The sequence below is a fragment of the Strongylocentrotus purpuratus genome, unplaced genomic scaffold (assembly GCF_000002235.5).
Source record: "Strongylocentrotus purpuratus isolate Spur 01 unplaced genomic scaffold, Spur_5.0 spur5_contig_834, whole genome shotgun sequence".
Lineage (NCBI taxonomy): Eukaryota > Metazoa > Echinodermata > Echinoidea > Camarodonta > Strongylocentrotidae > Strongylocentrotus > Strongylocentrotus purpuratus.
The window spans coordinates 223,937-247,058 of record NW_022145540.1 but is presented as its reverse complement, the minus strand read 5'-3'; the positions used below and the strand labels follow the sequence as shown (position 1 = coordinate 247,058).

At 36.5% G+C, this 23,122-nt stretch overlaps 1 protein-coding gene across 3 annotated transcripts; it reads right to left on the bottom strand.

The window, feature by feature from the left end:
• Nucleotides 1-312: 312 nt before the first annotated feature.
• LOC592806 (ranBP-type and C3HC4-type zinc finger-containing protein 1) lies at nucleotides 313-19,892 on the bottom strand. 3 transcript variants are annotated; one of them, XM_030984770.1, is made up of 14 exons: nucleotides 19,594-19,892; nucleotides 16,634-17,260; nucleotides 15,971-16,163; nucleotides 14,201-14,371; nucleotides 12,721-12,871; nucleotides 11,261-11,354; nucleotides 10,454-10,700; nucleotides 8,979-9,199; nucleotides 6,529-6,708; nucleotides 5,172-5,329; nucleotides 4,293-4,404; nucleotides 3,410-3,688; nucleotides 2,416-2,559; nucleotides 313-1,229 (listed from the first exon to the last, which is right to left on the bottom strand). In XM_030984770.1, exons 2-14 carry the CDS (start codon nucleotides 16,856-16,858, stop codon nucleotides 1,149-1,151), a joined length of 2,256 nt encoding a protein of 751 aa, XP_030840630.1. In that variant the 5' UTR covers nucleotides 16,859-17,260; nucleotides 19,594-19,892; the 3' UTR covers nucleotides 313-1,148. The 3 variants fall into 3 exon arrangements, with proteins under 3 accessions (XP_030840630.1, XP_030840638.1, XP_030840621.1); XM_030984778.1 differs by having other exon boundaries at nucleotides 5,172-5,332; nucleotides 10,481-10,700; XM_030984761.1 differs by having other exon boundaries at nucleotides 5,172-5,332; nucleotides 19,594-19,891.
• Between the last annotated feature and the right edge of the window lie 3,230 nt (nucleotides 19,893-23,122).

Sequence of the window (23,122 nt, the reverse complement as noted above, 5' to 3'; positions counted from 1 at the left end):
GTACCTGATATGCTTGAGCGCTATTTGGCAGCTCGGCTACGACCAGGGGTAATATGTGTAAAGCGCCATGAGCGTCAGAACCTGATGGTTACTGGCACTATATCAATAACCATATTATTTATTATTTTTATTATAAAAGAACAACATTCATGGATGCTCCTACCCAAACACTCCCACCATGTTTTTTTTAAATGCGTAAAATGAATTGCAACTGCGCACAAAAAAGGACTCGCATGTATTCACTGAGCTCTGCGTTACAAGATTCAGAAAAGTGTAAAGCGTATTACACTTCACGTCATCATAAAAGAAGCGATTTTGCCAAACAAACCTTAATGTAACTAAATTCTTAACTTAAACCCTAAACCAAACACTCTACCTGACCCAAAACCTAACCCTATATCTAACCTACAACCCAATTGCAGCCCGGCCTACCCCTATATCTATGATGAAATCTAACCAAGAGAAGCTGTTGTCTGAGCATATGTCAGAGTCCCATCATAATACAGTTTGCATTTATGCATGATTGTGCTGGCTTAGAAAATGTTTAATTGACCAGATAAGACAGAATAGCAGATGACTTACGTGAAAATCTATCGGAAATGGATACCAAACAAAAAATTGAACAAGTGTCTATTTGGATGTTCAATTCCATTCAAAGCTTTAAAAGCGATCAAGTCTAGCTCTCACCTATCTATCACCTATCTATTGTTGAAGTTAGTGATTTGGCCTATATGATTTCAAATTATTCAATATAATAATAATAATAATAATCTGGATTTATATAGTGCTTAATACAAAATACTGTCTCTAAACGCTTCACAGATATCATTGCCCCAGCCATCAGATTCTTTCAAGCAGAATGCGCAACATCTCCACTTCCTGGGTAGTATTCCTACCATATGGTCACTGTGAGGGCATATGGCAATTACTACATGAACACAAAGGCTTTTGTCTTGAGGAGACTGTAGCATGTGTCCATCTAAAAATGTGCATGATTCAACACCATCTTGAGATTATAGCTTGCGTCCATCTAACGTCTAGCAGTTAAAAAAAATAAACATTTCAGATAATGTACACATCAATATTTAGGCTGATTTTAATTGTACAGGAATGTCCCTCAATCCGCTTTCTTGAATATTAATACAGTATCAATGACAATTATGACAGTTTGGATGACACGGCTGCCCATTGACGCGGCAACGACATCCCCCTGTTATATCTCCAGTACCCTGTGAGGACAAAAGGAAGAGGGGGGGGGGGGGGGAGAGAAAGAGACAAAGTTGATATCATGTTATGTTCTCCAATCAATATACATCATCAAGTTAATTTCGATATTCAACAGTCTTCTTTTTTTTCAAAGTGATATGTTTTGAGCATCAAATATTTGTAACATTATAATCAGTTAAAATGAAACAAAGATTTAAATATCCAACTGTATGAAAACCACCTTGAGTTAAAAATAGTCTAATAGAACCAGTTTGTACAATCAATTATCAGTGATTTAACAGAACACATATTGGCTTCAGGTTTTTTATGTCTCTTATCTTTGACCCTGGAAAGTGAGACTACCTAAATTTTCGCATCTTGTCTTAGACTTGTGATCCTAGTTCTTGACTACACACTGCCCAGTATTTAGAGAACCCTCTGGTCCCATCTACTGTTTTCTGTGAAGTGATTCTACTTGGTACTGTCTATAGAGTACCGAAGCTGTGACATCATAAAATTCTATTTTAGAATGTCTCAATTTTTTTTCCCTTTATTTTGATATGTGAATATGGTTATGAGCCAGAGCAATATAACACTGAGTTCCTAGTATAGGACATCTATTTATTCAGATGGTCATATCTCAGCCAGTACTTTACATATTTAATTGGTTTTCGACATTCAGACATCATTTTTTATGCTCTTTCGGAAAAAAAGAAAACATTGAGAAATTCCAAAAGTAGATTTTTGATGACGTCACACTAAGACCATGGAACAGTCAAAACATTTCATTTTTGAAAACAGTCTTAATATTTCCAACTTGTTCATATTCATTGGTCCTTTGTTGATCTACGCTATCAACATATAGCTAGATCCGAGGTACTGGTAGTTTTTTAGCAATATTTAATAATGTGCTCTCAGTCAATTTTCAATTTCGTACCATCGTTTTTTATAATGTCAATCATATTGTAAACATCACAATTCATTATTCGGACTGCAAGAATGTACTACAATTCTTCAATAAATCTCTGAATGACTACATGCATTATAAGATTTGTATACTTCTCTTTTTTGATTCCTTTTGTGTGAATATATTTCTCTTGTTATTCATGCTTGTACAGCGCATAGAGAAACTTTGTTTGTTATGTGCTCTATAAATATTATGTTTTTATTATTTCAAATCATACATTTTCATTTCTTTCATTGACTTACCCCTTTTCCCCATCGAGCTTGCTTCGTTACCCAGCAGATCTCCATCTGGCAGACCGAACATTTAATCCAATCACAACCTCCTTTCTTCTGCACAATGATACTACAATTAGGGCACTTCATGGCCTCTCCACTTCTCACCAATTCCTACGATAAGAATTAAAAAGAAAAAATGTTTTTAAAATTTGTAAAATAGGAATAAAAAGCACATTGCAAAGCAGGCAGAATTACTGAGATGCTCTTAGATAACAAATACCTTAATATTATTAGGGGATAGGGGGTACCACCATTACCCTTTCTGGTATTTAATCTTGATTAATAAAAGTATATTTATAGCTGAATTGTGTATCGCGATCAAAAGTCTTAATATTTGTTTCCATTATCAGTCTATACTTTTGCTCTTGCTTTCTTTTATTATGTATTGCACTATTTCACTATTCATTAAGTTGACTGCTGTTGCACATTGTATTTTAATTGTACTATGTAATACAGGGCTCTTATGCAAAGCAATGCTGTAGACACTACCCTGTATAAAGAACATAGGATAAATACATTAATAAATAAATTCATACCTGTTGAAAGAAAGTCATGGATGAATGGTGGGAGAAAATTAAAACAAATTTGAATTCAGAAGGAGAAGGAGCAGCATGAAAAGGGAAAAGGTGAAGTGATAGAACGGGGGAGGGTGTATGAAATGAGGAGAGAAACAAAAAAATTAAGAAAATAAAAGAAGGTTGCAAATAAAAGTGAAGAAAAAGAACTGACTACACCGCGGTTCAAGGATACACAGATTAAGAGCATCTTCATTTGCCACATTCGACCCAGGTGAGATAAATGGGTACCTGGCAGAAATTAATTCCTTGAAACGCTGGAGTGCTGTAATGGCAGCTAGGCAAAGGCGGGGGTAATAATTAGTGCACCTCGGAATAGAATTTCAAGATAGAGGGCGCTATAGGAATGCCTTATTATTCATTATTATGGGAAAAGAATACATCACCTCCAGGGTTTCTTGCGTCTGCCTCGCCGACACATCATTCTGCGCCCTTGTTTTGAGATCCTCCTGGTATTGCTTACAGTCTATGCCTTCATGAATGGCTTTACATGTCAAACAGTTTAATCGTTTGCACAGAGGGCAGTTGAAGAAGTTGTTGTTGTCTTCGTAGAAGCAGAATCCCCTGCAGTCTGTTGTCTTGCAGTGGAAGCTGTTGGCCGCGCTGGACTCCGCCCGACGAAGACCGCGTTCCAGGTACTTCTGAAAGTTTTCTTCACTCAAGAGCTGTGACAACAGATGAAATAGTTTCATTTGAGTGAACGATGTGCTATAATATCACATCATCCCTTTGACTAAAGGATTCTCTCATACCTAATGGCTCAATAACAGATACCATCTAGCTCCTAAAGGCAATGATTTAAAGGGAAAAGACTCTCTTTCCCACAAAATATATCAACAAACATTTTGCAAGGACCAGAAAGCTAAGTTAGATCAATTTCTTTTGTCCGTTTGTTCAGAGAAAGGTGAGAATGAAAATATTGTGTCATCACTTGATTGTGTTGGCAGTGAATGCCCTGTCTCTCAGTACTTTGCCAACAGATATAGCATTCAAAATTTGACATAGAGTGTGAACTTAGCCATATAAAAATACAGCAGCTTCAAACAACACTCACAAATCACTAAAGTGTAGCATGTTTTTAACTGTATTACTGTACAGTGACTCACAGCACAATTGGATAGTTCCCATAATATTCTGTGTTCTGTACGTAGAGATTACAAGACTATAGTTTTCACTCTTGTGGGCTTAATATCCACCCTCTTCCATTTGTCATTTCAACAATTACAAATTGGTGGTCACACCGATCTGCAAGTACATGAAGATACTCACTGTTTTGATCTCTCTTTCAAGGACGTGCTGTGTGCAGGGGACGCCATTTTCCATCCCGGGGCACTTGACCAAGGCATCTGTTGACTGCATCACATGCTGGCTTACACATTCCCTGTTACAACAAAATATTGTTTGTGAGCAGCAGATTTTCGTAATCTATTTTTTTATTCCAAAGATTTACTTAATCACACCAGTACTGTATTTCCGTATGTCTTGTGATATAATTCGTATAAATTACTTTAAGAATATGTGGTAAAGAATTCGGTTTTACTGATTACTAGTGTGATAAACCTGACTTACATGCAACACGTATGAAAATATGCAAAAACCATGTTCCAATCATGATCCAGCCCTACCTGATTCCATCAATCACATCCACCAGGGGGGTGTTTCACAAAGATCCTAGGTCGAACTTAACTCTAAGTTGGACTTAAACATTATGGAGAGCCATTTGTAGCCTTAAAATAAAGTATATTCAAAAGCAAATTTAAGTATTTAAGACTTTTTATAAATTCTACATCAAGAACATGAAATCTCCTTGATAATAGAAAATATGAGTGACTTAAATGAATCAACATTTTATGCCTTTTAAAATAACTTTTAAAAAATATTTTCAAACATGCTGATGGCTTCCATAATTGCTATGTCCAACTTAGAGATAAGTTCAACTTAGGATCTTGTGGAACACCCCCTGGTTATACATTACAATAAACAAAGTCCTGATTCCTACAGACTAGCCTGAAAACTCTAATACCTGGCACAATTATGAAGACACTCGCAGAGCACTATACCTTCAGTGCAGGATCGCAGTCCGACGGGCATACAAAACAATCAAAGGATTCCCTGCAGAAACTCAATAGCCTCATGATGTTGTCTTACCTGCAGAATATGTGAAGGCATTCCCTTAGCACTACCCCTTCTCCAGATTCATAGTCCACAAGGCATACAGGACAGTCAAAGGGTTCTCGATTCAGGACCAGGTCTTGATCGTCAATCCTTAAGAGATCCTGATAGTTCTGAATCACCAGCTCCCTCTCCTTCTGTGTGTAGTGATATATATTTTGACTTCCAATTGTAAGGATGCAATATAGCTACACAATTATGTACTAAGTAGTCTTTGAAGTGGGAATTAATGAACTTGAAACTTGAACATGCACTGCTCAATCAGCTGAACCCTAATGATAATGCTGCTCCTAGCTTCGCAGCAAATTTCCACTTCTATTTGTCATAACAAGAGCCCAATCTGTCGCCATCTGATCAAATTTTTGTTGAAAACCAACTCGTATTCAGAAGCCTTTCAATTAACTTTAAATCTAAGCATATCAGGAGCTTTAGTAGTGCAGTAAAATATATACTGCATGTTGGATAGTTTCTGCGCTCTATAAAAATGTATTATTATATTATTCGTGTGGGTCCATACTGTTGCTTTCTCAGGAGTTTTCCACCAATCTTCATCGTTTCTCTGCCTCATTGCACAAAATTAACTCTGATTATTTTTATAATACCTTTGTGAATCTGCTGGACCCTTATGAGTATGACTGTAATATTTCTGCCTATATCTCTACCATCTGTCCCTTCATTCGAAAAGGGACTTAAAACATATTTTTTTGTAATCCAGATTTTTAGGATTCTGTAAGTTTTCATTTTCATTTTGTGTAGAATTCTTCTTGTAAGCGCTTTGGGTTGCTCTGGGAAAAGCGCAGTATATAAAAAATAATAATCATAAAAATAATAATAATAATTGCATAAAAAGAACTCTGACAACTAAAGTCAAACCTGCTTTAGTGACCACCTGTCTACAAAGACCTGCTTGTTTCCCTTGAAAATGGTTTCTCATTGAAACATGTACTAAAGGAATCTGTCTACAAAGACCACTTGCTGTGTTCCCCTTGGGCGGTCGCTATAATCAGGTTTGACTGTACAAAGCACTTGACCTTTTGGCTCTGTCACCTTCTTGATTAAAGGACTCTTTACAAATATGACCTGGCATTAAACCTTCCCTCTTGTCTCCTCAATACCAACAATAGTTCTTCTTTCAACAAAATCATTTGCAAAATTTGGTATAACTTGACCTCTCCACCTGAGATCTTTCTTTCTAGACATGGTGGAAAATATCCAAACTTTGAATTCTCCTTTATAAATCTTAAACAAGCAATTCTAAGACTCCAAAATATGTGTTCAGACTTTTGGACCCTAGATGCACGGATTACATCAAATGAAATGTTAGACTGCTCACCTCTAAAAAAGCCTGCTCCTTCTCTTCCGATTCTTTCTGAAAGGCCCTCTCCGACGGGTCTATTGAGTAGGAGCCTTCTGTAGGAACCGAGTATGCTTCGGGTCGTGCAGTGGTGCAAGCCTGGCATCCCGGTATGAGAGGGGGGTTGACCAGGGTGCAGGCTGTACACACCCATCCAACCTAAGCAAAAAAATAGCACAGGAGATGGTTTGAAGAAATACTTTAATGCTAACGAAACGTCATTTACCTAAATAAGGCATTGAATACTAGTCACATACCACTGGTAATGATAATGACAATGACAACAATAAAATTGGACAATGAAGACACAACAACAACGAATACCATTGTGAGACAGATTTCATTGTTATGGATATTGGCTATATGTGAATAGCCCTTAATTTGTCTAAGATTCTTTGACTGAAGCATTAACATAATTGTAACTCTTGTTTTTTAATGTTACACTGTAATGTGATTGTAGTGTAAAACAATATGATTATTTATTTATTTTTCTGCAAAAAAAAATGTAACGCATATTCTGTATTTAAAATCTTTGTGTTTTCTGACCTATATAACTGATCAAGATTTTAAAAAATTGTAACTCCTAACCATCATCATGGAAACACTTACAAAGATTCAAATATTCGAATCCCTATCACCAATCATTCAAGGAGAAACAAGTCAATGCAAAGCGTAGCATCCCCTCGCAGGGTACAAGTGGCCTATATATGTCAGAACAAGTTACCTCCATTGGACTATACTATTATATTACTAGGCAAGGAAGTTAACCACATTTTCACATATATAATTAGGTGTTTTTGCATATTTAATAAGCTATGACCTTTCAATTTTGACCTACATACTCCAAAATTGAACTTAGGCTGTGTTTTGATACCATGAACCTTCATATCAAATTTCATTAAAATCCGTCAAACAATACTAAAGTTATGGATCGGAAACCAGATTCGCATATTTAATGAGCTATGACCTTTGACATATATACTCCAAAATTGAACTTAGGCTGTATTTTGATACCATGAACCTTCATATCAAATTTCATTAAAATCCGTCAAACAATACTAAAGTTATGGATCGGAAACCAGATTCACATATTTGATGAGCTATGACCTTTGACCTACATACTCCAAAATTGAACTTAGGCTGTGTTTTGATACCATGAACCTTCATATCAAATTTCATTAAAATCCGTCAAACAATACTAAAGTTATGGACCGGAAAACAGATTCGCATATTTAATGAGCTATGACCTTTGACCTACATACTCCGAAATTCAACTTAGGCTGTGTTTTGATACCATGAACCTTCATATCAAATTTCATTAAAATCCGTAAAATAATGCTAAAGTTATGGATCGGAAACCAGATTCACATATTTAATGAGCTATGACCGTTGACCTACATACTCCGAAATTGAACTTAGGCTGTGTTTTGATACCATGAACCTTCATATCAAATTTCATTAAAATCCGTCAAACAATACTAAAGTTATGGATCGGAAACCAGATTCGCATATTTAATGAGCTATGACCTTTGACCTACATACTCCGAAATTGAAATTACGCTGTGTTTTGATACCATGAACCTTCATATCAAAATTGATTAAAATCAGTCAAACATTACTAAAGTTATCGATCGGAAACCAGATTCGCATATTTAATGAGCTATGACCTTTAACCTTTGACCTACGTACTCCAAAATCGAACCTAGCCTGTATTTTGATATCATGTACCTTTACATCAAATTTCATTAAAATCAGTCAAACATTACTGAAGTTATCGGTTGGAAACCAAATTTGTGACGGACGGTCGCACAGACGGACGGCAGCGTTTTTATATCCCCTCTGACTTCGTCGGCAAGGGAATAATAATTCTTCTGGCCATGTAACCCTTGACCTCATGCCATTGACTCTACATGAATTTTGAATAAAGTTGATACAGTTATTCATAAAGCCATAGACTGTTCACTTATTTACCATTTTTTCTCATCTCATAATTTACCTTGTTGTGAATAGGTAATGCTTGTCAGATTATAGAGAATTCCCATCGGATATGAAGCCGGAATAACGCCTAAACCTCTCAACACTGCACCTTGTTCCCATTCATTTAGCATTAACCTTAGGCTTTAAAACAAAACAAAAATTGTATTGCCCTTTGCGACCAACCCCAAAATCTTGAAATATTCGGTCGGCTTTTTAAAAAAGTTTATATTTTTAAACCGTTTTTTAGAGAAAAAAAATATTAAAGCATTAAAAACTGAGAAATATCAGCACAAAAGGGAGATAAAAAAAAAAAAAAGGATTTCCGACCGACCCATGTTTTGGCACCTAAAGGGCAATACAACATCTTTTTTTCCTTTAGGCCTTACTGTAAAGGCTTGCAATTTGTATCCCACTATTGTGTCTGACTACGACACTTCCCAAACTCAACTCACCTCCATTGCCGTTGGTTTCTTCTTCACCTCAGGCACTCTTTCAACCTGTGGAGACCTTGGACCTGAAGACCACCTATCCGAGGAACTGCTTGTCGATGGTGCAAGTCTTTGTATCGAGTCTGGTTCATGCAGTGGGGGAGATGTGACTCTGCTATGTGAGGTCCGCAAAGTACCGCGACCTTCTGTGAAGTTGTTGGAGGTCCTTTGTAGGGTTTGGGGTTCTAAAAAAAAAAAAATCGCAAGAAATTCCTTCATTACATTTCATAAAAAAAAAAGTCAGTAATTTTTTTTGCTTTACATAACCTTTCTTATTAAAAAAATTAGAGGCATTTTATCATTCAAGTTTCTGATTTTCTTCTGTGTTCATAATTATCGGTACTTTTTCAAGCCGTCACTTTTAACATCTCACTTTCTTCCACCGACCTGTTCACAGTTCGGTCCACTCATTAAAGAGGTTTATCTTGACCGATGGTTTACAGCTCCATAAGGCCCCCCAAAAAAATCATTTGGTTGTCCTCGACCGCCCGCTCGTCATTTTCGGGCTGCTCGTATTTTTAAATTTTTTTAAATATATATATATATATATATATTTTTTTTTTTATTCATTTTTTTAATTTTTTTTTATTTCATTTTTTAATTTTTTAATTTATTTTTTATTATTATTATTATTATTATTATTTTTTTTTTTTTTTTTGGGGGGGGGGAGCAATCTTAAATGCCAAACATACCATTTTATGCATTTGCAAGGATCAAAATGGGTCCCTTTGCCAGTTTGGTCTTTTCAGTACGCAATTAGGTATTTATTAAACTTGCCATTTTTATTTTTCTATGTCAAAATGCCGTTCATTCAAATCAGGGTCTGAGCATTCTTAAACTCATTTTAGAGCCCATCTGTACTAGTTTACAGGAGGGATTAGACCACCCTGCAAGGTCACTGCACAGGTGGTTATCTCATCAAATCAGCTCTCAGTTAATATAAGATAAAGAGGATAATGGCAGACCAATGGTCACCGATTAGGCATTGTTTGCTACATAGAGGGCGCAAGTAGCTATAAGTAGTACAATGGAGATTTAAAAGGTGCCGTATTTCAAAGCCCATAATACTTTCTGTGTTGGTCTTGATATTTATTGTACATTAAACTAGTCTTTTACCATATTAAAGTGTTTTATAGACTTTGTTTGTTTAAATGCTTGACAATCCCAAAGATTTTTTTTTTTTATGGAAAAAAAATTATTAAAAAAAAAAAAAAAAAAAAAAAATCCGCCCGCCTGCCCCTACTCCAGAATAGCAATCAAGGACAACCAAACAATTTTTTTTTGTTGGCCTAAGCGTACTAAATGCAAGTCCTAATGTCCAACATTCTGGCAATGATTCTTGTGTATACTTATGCTAATTCAACTTAAATCTGCATCTATCAAAAGCAAATTATTTGGATTTAGCTTTTAAGCAAAAGTATCATTCAGTAGTAGATTACCTTTTGTCCTATTTAGTTCTGGCCTACTGGTATGTCTTGGATGTTTTCGCTCCTCAGAGATAGCATGCTTCTCAATCTCTAGCGCATGCTTTGTAGTGTTGACCTTTAAAGCCGAGGTCAAATAGAGGTAAAGGGTTGCACCAGAAGACGAGATTCCATTGGTTGCTAGTGTCTCGGTGTCTTTAGCGATGCGGCCCCCAATAAGCCAATTTTGGACTGGCGTTGGAAGAGCGTATGTGAGACAAGTCTGTAAGTAATCAGTAGAAATAATTCGGCAAATTGAAATTCAAGGATATTATATGTAACTTAAACATTGTGTATGACCTTCAGCTAAATTTTTCTATGATAAAAACCCCAAAATAATAGGAAAAGAAAATGTTCTAATGAAAATATGCTTCTATTTCTAATACTACTTCTTACATTACGTTCTCCCAAACCCTCAACCATCCCCACCCCCCCCCCCCCAACCAAAGAGACTCTAAGAAGTTTTTGCAGAAAAAAAAATAGATGTAATGTACACATAGTATTAGTTTTTTCAGTTCAGTTTGTTTTATTATCATATCGTAGCTTCAGCTGAATTACATGACAATATAAAGCATAAGCGAGAAACTTGAAACAGACCGCGACAACTTGGAACTATCTTTTTCTCACACATACAAGATAACTGATAAAGGTGATGGCCAAAGATATTAACTTGCTAAAGTGGGTTATTCTTGTTGGTTTTGAATGTCCATGAAAACAAATTCTGGCTACACTTGTAAACTCAGTGAAGTAATTACTTTCTTCCCTGTTTTTATTTTTACTCACCATTTTCTTCAGACCAGCTATCGTTATATTCGATGGCACTGACATTCTTAATTTTAATTTCGATGAATCTTTGTCTTCAACTTGAACATGGATCCTGCAAATGAGAAGGGAAATCATCTTTTTCATGAACGTGAATTCCAAGGTAATATGAAAGATGAAATCACCATTTAAAATATCATGAGTTTGCAAGCATTTCTCAATATTGTCAGGCTTTAAAAAGAATTGTATTGCCCTTTGTGACCTACTTGGTTGGCTTTTTACTGAATGTTTTTTTAAACCATTTTTTAAGAAAGAAAAAAAGTTTAATGAATCAAAATATATGTACGGTGTAAAAGCATTAAAAACTGAAAAATATCAGCCCAAAGAGGAAAAAAAATCAACACCAAAAAAAAAAAGAAAAAGAAGAAAAAAAATCTACCGACCGTCCGACCCAGGTGTTGGTAGGCACCTAAAGGGCAATACAACATCTTTTTTGTGAGGCCTCATCAAAGGTACATATATGTCAAAGGATAGAAATTGTTTTAAATCCTTTTAAAGGTAAAGACCAGTATTGGAAACGCCCCAATTTCAAAAAATGAAATGGAAGGTCTCATTACCAATCATGTGAAAGAATATGTTTTGACTAATACGTGATGATAAAACATTCGCCGGGAAACCCGCCTACTAATTCATATATTTGGTAAATTTGTTTCTCTCATGGTCTGTGAGAGATATAGGGTAGTCCCATATACATCTTTCTGTGTATAGTGCTTGTAACTTTATGAAGAATGGGCCAAATTTTTTATCATTTTGATGATTCCAGAACCTTGCAGATGCTAGATGCTAGATGATCAACCTTTTCTGATCGATTCCACAACGTTTCTTTCACAATGCAATCGCATGACCATAACTGGTCTTTACCTTTAAGTTTGATGATAATTTTTTAGTGAAATATCAATTCACATCAGTTTACTTAGTCATTCATTGATGTCTTGAACTTATCATTGTCTATAGACTCATAATTCACAACCATTCACATTATCCAGTAATAAAAATATATATCTTATGAAGACAATAACAACTCTGAAAGAGATGCTTAGTGTAAAATAACCATGTGAGAATTAAATTTCATTATCAGGTAGCTATAACAGTATTCCAAATTATTGGGGTTAGATCTTCTAACATTTATCATTTTTGCAATATCTAATAATGGGAACTAATCTACAAACGGATATTTTCACTAAAAACTTGATAATTTCCATGAAGAAAAATTTGACATTCAAGTCCAGCTATCGTTACATTGGATGGCACCAACATTCTTAATTTTAATTTCGATGAATCTCCATCAATGTAAGCTTTAAAAAAACATCAGAAAAATATTGGAAATATGGAGGACCATACAAAGAAGACCGGAGATGGGGAAAACAAATGAAGATAAGAAAAGATAAGAAAAGATATAAGAAACTAGTAGGGGCACTAACGATATTTCACTGCTTGAAGAAACGGTAGTACCAGCTGTTTCAACCAAGATACTGAGCTTTGGTTGGTGATTAGCGAGGTTCCCAGCCCAGATCTCAGCGTTCTTCACATCACCAGCCTGTATTGATGACTTTAAAAGTTCTACCATTGTTTCTGTTGATGGAAGAATATGATACATGAATTTAGCACAAGGTAAATTTACATTGTCTTTTGTGGGCAGTGAATTTTGGAATAGAGCTATTAATGTCAGATTAACACGGTATATTTCGGAATTCTGTTACAAGTCATTTGTTGAAAAAATCATGAATGAAATATCTAGTTAAATAGTCTGCATATATACACAAATTATATTGTACATTATCATTTTGTATATTGTAAGACATTGTTAAGTATTCTTATTTTTGTAAAGTATCGATACTAAATTCATTATTCTTGATTTGTTACGTTTTTTTTAACTGATTTGTACCAAAATACTTTGTTTAATAGCTGTTTAAGAGGTTAAAGGCTCGACTAGCATATGTGCTGTTATCTGGCCCCTCTTACCAATCAATAGTTCTCTTCTATATATGTAAACACATTGTATGAAACTCTGTATTGCTGTTGGTAAATCAAAAATCAAAACAAATCAAATAAGAACATTGCAAACTGACGAAGGAAATTAATAGTGCTTCCACTGCATCTGTCAGTAGTAGTAATCATTCTACACATCCCTAGCCATGGCAGTTGTTTGTATTAAACCAATGTTCAGTATGGGTCGATCACTTCCAAAAGTCAATTCATCCCATTTCCTTGGAATTGTATGCAAATTTGACAATCCTTAACCTTGTACCATGAAACAGGGTGAATATGAACACAAATTATATGTGTTCTGTGGGAATGATGCAGACCCTTGTCATTCCTTTCATTAATGATATATCAAGCATGAAACGAGTCTGCTTTATTACTATGCAGAGAAAATATGTCTCGAAATTATCAAATGGGGGGGGGGGGATATACATGTGTATATATATATATATATATATATATATATATATATATATATATCTTTCCCCCTAGTGTGTCCCCATTACCAAGTTTTGCAGTAGATCAGGGCCTTCCACAACTAAAATGCTCTACTGAAGAATAATAACTCATTAAATTCTGAATTATCTCATTCCCTTTAACTGTAAGGGGGGGTAGCATGATGAGTCTACGTATCTTTCCTGTGGCTTGACTTGGGGCCAATCGGGTATGAAAAGACTACGCGACCGAAGTATTCACGTGCATGCAACATACGCAAAACCAAAGCGTGAAGAGAACTTCGGTCTGTTTCGCGAACGCTATAGTGCACGCTGACCGTTAATCAAGTCCATTCGTTTACGTGCAGTTTTCCAAAAGAAGTGGTAGATGGCGTTAACCAGTATTTGCCATGCTACACCCCTTTAATACAGGAACCAAAGGCTATCGTAGGCAAGTGTTTACGAAGGTATCAAGTGAACTTACGGACATCAATGTCGTCTCCTCCATTACCCATAGGTGTTGACATAGGAACTCTGTCGTTCTCCGTCTTGGATCCTTTCTTCTTAATCGTTGCTCCTCCCCCTCCTCCTCCTACATCATTGGATCCCTGTTGGCCTGGAAACCTGGCTGCCATTGGAGCTACTCCTCGTTTACCTGGAGGAAGGGGGTGGGGTGGGGGTAAGAAGAAAGAAAAATATGGTTTAATTGATTTCAGGAAGTACTGGAGATGATGTAGGCTACTCTCCTGTAAGTCACTGCTGGAGTCACTGGAAGGGCAGTTAGAACGTGCAAAATCTGCTAAATGGAGTGAAAAATAGGCAGAGTTAAAAGAATTAATCTCTTGAGAGCCAGAAAGTCATCATTAAGTCAATGCAAAATGTCCTTCTGGCTTTAAGCAGAATATAAAATGATATGTCAAGTTTGAACTACCTCATTAAATTGTGCTTATCTGAAAGAACGATTCAAGTTTGAGCCTTTTAATGGAATAATATATTTTTTTCAAATTTGGTCCAATGCCTATCAATTGACATTGATCTATGTCACTAATAAGTGTGGTAGACGTACTGATATAAACAATTGCAATTACATTGGAATTGCATAGCAATCTGTCCAAAACATTAACTATTACGTTTTAATATGCACATACTCAGATGAATTATTAAAGATAAACTAAAAGATACTACCTGACACTAGCAAAAATCATTACTGATAGTTTTTCTTTCCTTCAAGAATATATTTTGACAAGAATTCATGATAATGAAATTAGGCTGTTTACTAGAATATGACGGACATTATATGTGTGAGGTTCATGTATGGAATAAGTTCAATGTTCTGTTCAAGTGCTGCTTCGATAAACGACTGTAAATGACAACATGAAACAGTATAGCATAAACAACTCAAGTGGACTTTGGCATTCAATACTTTTAAAATGCTCATCTTATCTTACCTACTTGAGCATTCAAACCTCAAGTGTTCTGTTTTATTTCAATTTTCCTTCTTACTTCCTGAGCAGGCAAATGATTGTAATTACAGTCAAACCTATCTATTAAGGCTACCCAAGGGAAACAAAAAAAAGTGACCACTATAGACAGGTGGCTTTTCTGGACATGTTCTACGATACCGGTACATATTTCTTCCTATGGTGGCCTCTATAGACAGGCTCTATAGACTGGTACATCTTATAGGGAAATATAGCCATCTACTATGTGAATGTATCTGGAAATAGCCTCTGAATCAAGTCATCAAGCATTAAGTATACTATTCAATCATATTTGTACATTTATTTGGGTGTTTCTGTTCTTTCGCCTAGCACATAACAGCGTCGCTATTGCAGTAACCCCACACAGTAATATCTTACAGGTGAATATTTTCACTTGACCATGTTTCGTGGAGATGAAAAGTAAAAATTCAGATTGAATTCACATGCATGTTTCAAATTGTGTGATAAAATCATAACCTTCAAATTTTCTGTTAACAGCCAAAAAAGCATTAATTAAATGCAGTCAAACCTGCTTTAGTGACCACCTGTCTACCAAGACCACATACTTATTTTGTTTCCCTTGAAAATGGTTTCTCATTGAAACATGTACAGGAACCTGTACATAAAGACCACCTGCCTATAAATACAACCTTTCTTGTCTCCCTTGGGTGGTCTTTATAGACAGGTTTCACAGTACTATCATTTTATATAGAACGAATGCCCTTCTGGCTCTCAGCACACAAAATATGATAAAGTGTGAAAAAAAAACTGACTTGTCATTCCGATTCGTCCTTGGACATTGACGGCACCGAATATCAATTGGAATTGCTGTCCCTCGTCCAAGCTGCTGAAAAGCATCAAATGGCGACTGCCGTCTCTGTTCAAGAGGAACTCAAACTCCTGCGCTGTGTGATTCAGAACGGATATGTCATCTAAATTTTCGCTGATGATAGGTTGAGATCGTGGCTGAAATGCAAAAGAATCAAAATGAAAATGAAAATTACTCTGGCACTTATATTTCCATACAAGGAATTAACACACAAGACTTGTTTTTTTAATGATGTTTTGCAGAGATGGTGAAATGTACATTGTATATACTGGTATTGAGTCTAATAATGGTCCAAAAGCAATTTCTTATTTCTGCCTGTTATTGCGTTACATTTTCTTAATTTGATAACATGACCTTTTTTTTTAAACTTACTCATAAGACACTCGCCTTTTTAACTTTAAACATTGGTAATAATATTACCATTATATTTTTTTAAAAGTCCCTAATCTCTGGCAAAAAGACCTTCTAAAAAAAGGGGGGAATTTGATTCATTTGCAGCAAACATTTTTTTCTCCAATGAAGTTACTTACAAATGGAAATAAAAATGTCAAAACTTCTCCACTACTTCTTTATTTTAGAGACACAAAGTTCATTAAAGTATACTTACTCTATCATCATTGTGCACTACACGGATGGAGTAGCCCCCATGCTTGTGATTAACAAGCTGTAGCTTGACCGGGGCATTTAGGAGACCCCCATCATAACCGTTTTTAGCCGGTGGGCTCCCGTTTGGATCTCGCCTCCTAGTCTCCGGGTAACTGCTTAAGAAGCCTCTTCCTGAGAGAACGACAGTTATCCCAGATGTGTGGCCTCGTGACAGACTTGAGTGCATTATACGACGGTCAGTATAGCAGATGGATCACGCTTTGTAAAGAAATTGGCAACCTCCTGAATGTTTTTTGTTTTTGCTTTAATATCTTGGGTCTTGTTTTTATCAGGTCTAGCTGGTTTTTGGAATGTTAATCAATGTTCCTGGTACAACAAGTCTCTCTAGATTCGTAAGTTCATAAAGAAGGTGTAATAAGGATAATTGAGAGAAAGTTTAGACACCAATCTGTATTGTGGATTGGATTTTTCAAATCTGAAGGGACAGGGGAAGGCAAGGGAAGGGCAGGGAAGGCAGGGAAGGCGGGGGAATTTGTCGAGACTGATTTCCTACAGGTAGTTTGATGGTAACTTGTTGTTGGTAGAAGGGACTTCTCATATAATTATATTGCCAACAAATGCTCTTCACCTGCATCAAAATAAAACAAAAGATACGATTGATTGATTAATGCACTCTCTCAAAGAAGAATAAATTAGAAATGAATCTTTGACATATATATCATATGAGTATTTTATACGAAAAAGCATATTCAAGCATGAGAAAATTTACAAAGAAGGGCCACAAACTTGGTACCTGAGTTTAAGGCTCTTCCATATGAGCAAAGGCTACAGTATATCATCATTTCATTGGTATGACCAAGAGGTAGTGCCAGAATGTAAAAACTCTTTTTACATAAGAATGAGAAAACCCTGAAATACTTTAAATGAAGATCTAGTTCATGCACTCAGTGTCTACAATCTGAAAACGGTCTGGACACGTACTGGAGAACTTGTCAAGTTCAAATTCGACGCCAACCCACCTGTTCATGATCCGGCCAACTTCACGCAAAGAAGGAATTTGGAAATAAATTTAGAAGCTGACACCTGACTTCAGAAGAATTAGTAAGACTTCCACAGTCCTTTTCATTACTACACAAACACTCAAGAAAGAAAGATTGCTGACAGTCCTTTTCAGGATTCCCCTACCCCCCCCCCCTTTCTCTTACTTGGTGCAACCGTAAGCCTACTGTATATCCATATATTGCTTGCACAGATAAAGACATGTATTTCTTCTGCAGTATTGGTATTTTTGTGTCCACCAGTGCAACAAATGACATATTTGCTTAAACTTGAAAGCATTTACAAGCTCTCTCTCTCTCTCTCTCTCTCTCTCATTTCTCTCTCTCTCTCTCTCTCTCTCTCTCTCTCTCTCATTTCTCTCTCTCTCTCTCTCTCTCTCTCTCTCTCTCTCTCTCTCTCATTTCTCTCTCTCTCTCTCTCTCTCTCTCTCCTAAAAATTAGCTTTGGCAGAACATTAACAGATTCAAACACTGCATATAATTCACATGCATCCAGTACTAGTATGCATGTGTAGTTTATTAAATGCACTTATATATTTTTTTTTAAGGTTTTATTTCCACATTAACTGCATATGAAAAGAATTTACAAAGAAAAGCATATACAAGGTAACAAAACATGTACATAATATTTGATTGATACAACAGTAATAAAAACAATGTAATGGCAAGTCATTTAATACATATGATGCTAACAATTATTTGCAGTAATGAGGAGGAAACCTTGGAAGCATAATGCTTGTAATTAAGGTTCCCTTTACATAATACATTTGTTACATAATATATAAAACAAAAAACAAAACAAAAGAACAAAAACGGGTGTGTGGTGCAGCCAGCCAACAAGTGTTGATAATACCGATGGTCTCTATCATGATGACCTTACTCAATTTCATACTGGAGTAGAAGTTTATGTTTCAAGTGATATTTAAAAGTACTTAAACTTGGCAGCTGTCTGAGCGAAATGTCTAAGGAGTTCCAGTACACAGGACCAGTATAAATCAAAGTTTTTTGTTTTAGTAAAGTTCTCAGTTTGTGTAAGTGAAAAAAGGAAGACTGTCGGGTTGGATAATTATGAAGTTGTTGATTCTTTTGGAATGTCGACGTGATGGCATGAGGAAGTTCGTTAGAATTTAATCGAAACATAAAACAGCCTAAAAAGAAATATGACCTAGAGAACACCATCCTATGAATGAATATAAACAGAAAGCAAAACATATTTTTGTCCTTACCATTTTGCACGAGTCGGTACATGCACCTATTGTCTTTATAGCCTTAGCGTATTTAAAAACGTGTTCACCTGTTTTACACATTCACGCACCCTTAACCATGAGATACTGAAACAATTATTGCACAGTCATCCTGGTGGTTTTCACAAACCATGGCATGAAATATTATTTTTAAATTGCACAATCATCTCGACTTCTGCAGAGGATATATACTGATTTTTCTGGTTGGTGCAATATCCTTTGTTCGGTAACAAATAATTAATTAAAATCTATTCACCTCCAAAGACTTTATAGACAAATAATAGCACATTGAATCATGGAACTGGAATGCAACTTGGAATTCATTTTAAAACATTTTAGCCCAATAAAGCCAGTTGTGTTGCTAATATTGTAATAACATAATTTATATGTATAGGTCTAGTCCCACATCTTGTCTTTTATGTCTTTTATCATAGACAGTCTTCATTATTTCATAGACTTCAACCCCCACCACGGCTAGTTAGGCCACATCAGCAAGTGAATGCATTGACAATGACATGATATGCCAGTACAGCGTCCATGATCTGTGTGGCCACGCACGTCCACTGCACTGTACTGGGCGGTTGGGCACTGTCTTGCCAGGTGCATGGCCGTGTGCGTGCTAGCTAAACTGACTATCAAAATAAGAGAAGTCTACTTACATATTTTCTTGATCTATGATGATACCTAATAATGATGAATCATCGCAGCACCAAAAAATTGTGTGTACAACCCGAAAATAAAGGAAATTGCGAAATACACTCAACGATGCGTCATTAATTCACATAGACCCTAAGCGTGAAATGGGAATTCCCCGACCTGCATGCAGACGATGACGACAATGTCATAGGTCATCTGGTATTGTTGCGATTGACTTAATAGAGTGTTTTCCTAGTGATCGTGAGAATATGGTTATACCTTTTGATAGATAAATTCGATATGTTCTCAAAACGTTATTGATCAATATTCATAGTCAAATGGATCGATTATTAGATTATTCTATCATTATTTTCACAATCATTTCATGAAAAGAGCTTCACAAACCAATCAGGGAAATTGGAGAGATATCTCCCGGAGTGACACAAGCAGGGCCTACAGGGACTAATTTTACTTTAAAAAATGTTTTAAAAAAAGAACAACAACGAATACAATAATAACAATTAAAAAAAAACACAAGTGCTTGTGACATTTGTTAATGATAATTGTCTAATAGAATCTACAGGTTGAAACGAGAAATGAGTGATTTTGATGATGATAACCAGGCGCGGATCCAGGATTTTCCAATAGGGGAGGCCGGAAATTCGAAATTCGCGCAGACCATTATTTAAACTTACCAATACTGACAAGGTCATATTAGAAGCACTGGACTTTAATAGTGTACTGGTACCTACAAACGGGCACAATTATTTTGGAAAGGGGACATGCTCACGTCACATCTCTTGTCCGATATCAACATTCCCCGTTTTCAAGTTATGCTCGCGCGCAATTTTTTTGACATTTCCATCAGTGGGGGCTGAAGCCTCTTGCCCCAATATCTATTTCCTGGTTTAATAATTTGGCGAGTGAGCGGAAATTTGAGCTTATGTATGTTGTGAAAAGTGTTAATTGTCACCAAAATATACGAGATAAGATATAACAAATGCATATTGGTAATTTTTAAATTTTCGGGGAAAGAGAGGCTGCAACACCATCCCGCATTAACTGCAGGTGTTTTGAAATCAAATCAGACTCCCCAAAAAAGTATTAACCAAAACGCACGAATCCAGTTTCAAAAATCCAAAAAAATGTCAGCTTCAGAGGGGGGCACATCACCCCTCAGACTCCCTCTAAAAGTATTAACCGAATCGCACGAATCTAGGTAAAAAAAAAAAATCAGCTTCAGAGCTAGAGAGGAACCCCCCCCCCCACACACACACACACACACACGCCCCCTGTGCGTGCAAGCGTGAAATTAACGCTGGCGCTAATGCGTAAGCAGGGGCGGCGGAGCTATTTCCAAAGTGGAAAGCACCAACAAAAAAGGGCACCTACAAAGCGAAATCTCAAGGCGAAATTATACATTTTTTTAGACATTGGTATATACCCTTTCATTGTGATCCCATTATCAGGGACGATTTCAATATTTGTTTTTCTTTATATATCATACAAGTTATTGCTTAAAGGGAGTGGATCGCCAGTTTCCATGTGCAGAAGGCCATAATTCGCTGACACCAGACTTGGTGGAAATACCATTAATGGGGGTACAAATTTGCACACAGCAAACCCATAGTCCAGTCAAGAATTACCCCCTAATCTCTCGGAGAGCTCGAGAGTCTTCGGGCAAATCAAAGCATTACATAAGGTCCAATGGTCATAAAACTCAAGGCTAACCCTGGTGATTGACAACACCTGTTATTGGGTAAACACCCGAACGGTGTCGAATTCCCCATGAGAGCCGACTACTCAGTGACTTTAAGCATCACACTTTCGGCTGAGTGTGATTGTCTGAATATTCATTTGCGAGCGAGCAAAGCGAGCGAGAAAAAAATGTAAGATCTGTGAGGTCGCAGAGTGAAAAATTACATCTTAGAAAGAGGAAAAAACCAAATCATGATGGGGTTATAAGCATCACGGAAGACTGAAAAAACATTTGTTTTAAAGTGACATATAATTGTATCATCTATAAATGCGAGCGAGCAAGCAAGCTTTAGGGGAAATTACTCTTAGTCGCTTTAAATTAGTGCAAGACTAATGATGAGCAGGTTAGGGGGCACGTGCCCCCCCCCCCCGTGCCCCCCCCCCCGTGCCTACGTGCCTGATGGTGAGAGGTTAAGGGGACACATATCGAAAGGGATAAAGACACTTATTAGAAAAGAAAAGGAGCATGTGCCAAGGTACAAAGAGTAATTATCAAGGTTTAAACTGGGCACTTCTTACATCTGAAAGGAGGCACTCACCAGAAATGAGATTGGGCACTTATGAGTATGGGAAATGGGCATTTGTCGACGGAAAGGGGGCATCCATCAGAAATTGATTTATCAGAGGTGAAAAGGGGCATTTATGAAAAGGGGATAGGTCCCTTAATAGAAAGGGAAAGGGGCACGATTCAAAATAAAAGGGCAGTTAGCGAAGGTGAAAATGGGCACCCATCATAGATGAAAAGAGTACCTATCAGGAGGGGAAGGGGTACTTTTCAAAGTAAAACGAGCATCTCTCAGATTTGAATAGGGGCAATTATCGGAGGTGAAGAGCGCACTGAAGTGAAAAGAATTAACTTCTCATATATGAAAATGGTCATTTACCAGAGATGAAAAGGGACACTTTTTATTTATGAAGGGCCTCATTTTTCTAAATAGCCCTTATCAGATAGGAAAGGGGGCACATGTGTTGATGAAATGTGCGCTTATCCGAGTTAAAAAGGGGAAGGGGCACTTCTTTACAAAGTAAAAGTGGCCCTTTGGGGAGGGGGGTACTTGAAGAGTGGGGCGAACTTTGCCCCCTACCCCTGCCACCCGCCCCATCATCATCGCTTGTAGTTCACGTATGCACCCCTTCCTCCTAATTCGTTGTTACCGTCACTGCCATTTACGTATGGCCGGCCAGCGTATTTTTATTTACACGCTAGCGAGGGGAATTTCTCGATTAATTCCAATGAAACCGCTTAAAATTCCAATTTACATCCAGGAGAAAGTTTTCTTAACTTTTTCTTGAAACACTTGAACGGTTATGGAAACTGTTTGTGTTTCTAATCTCCAAATATTAATATTATTCTGCATCAAATATAAAACATTGATTTCTACTGTGATATGTAAAGGCACGAACTTACGTTAATACATACACATAATTTGTTTGTAACCAAGAAGGTGCACCATGGTAATACATTTTAACAAACACATCAACATGTTACCTAGACAACTCATCACCATAGCCATTGTAAAACCATATATTAATGATACATGTAAAATATAGATTGAAGCAATTCTCGTCGATTGGCTGTATCCTGAGTGTGATTTATATAATGGATTTTGAGTAACATTTGCATCTACCTGTAGTTGAAGAATAGATACAGTGTATAACATCAATTAAGTTGGAGTTCAATTGGAAGGAAGTAACGAGGAATATTAAAGCAAGGGAGACTGGGAGATGAGGAAAGCAGGAAGTTAGAAATTGAGAGATTACTCGCGTGATAGCCTTGCATTAATGAATCCTTTA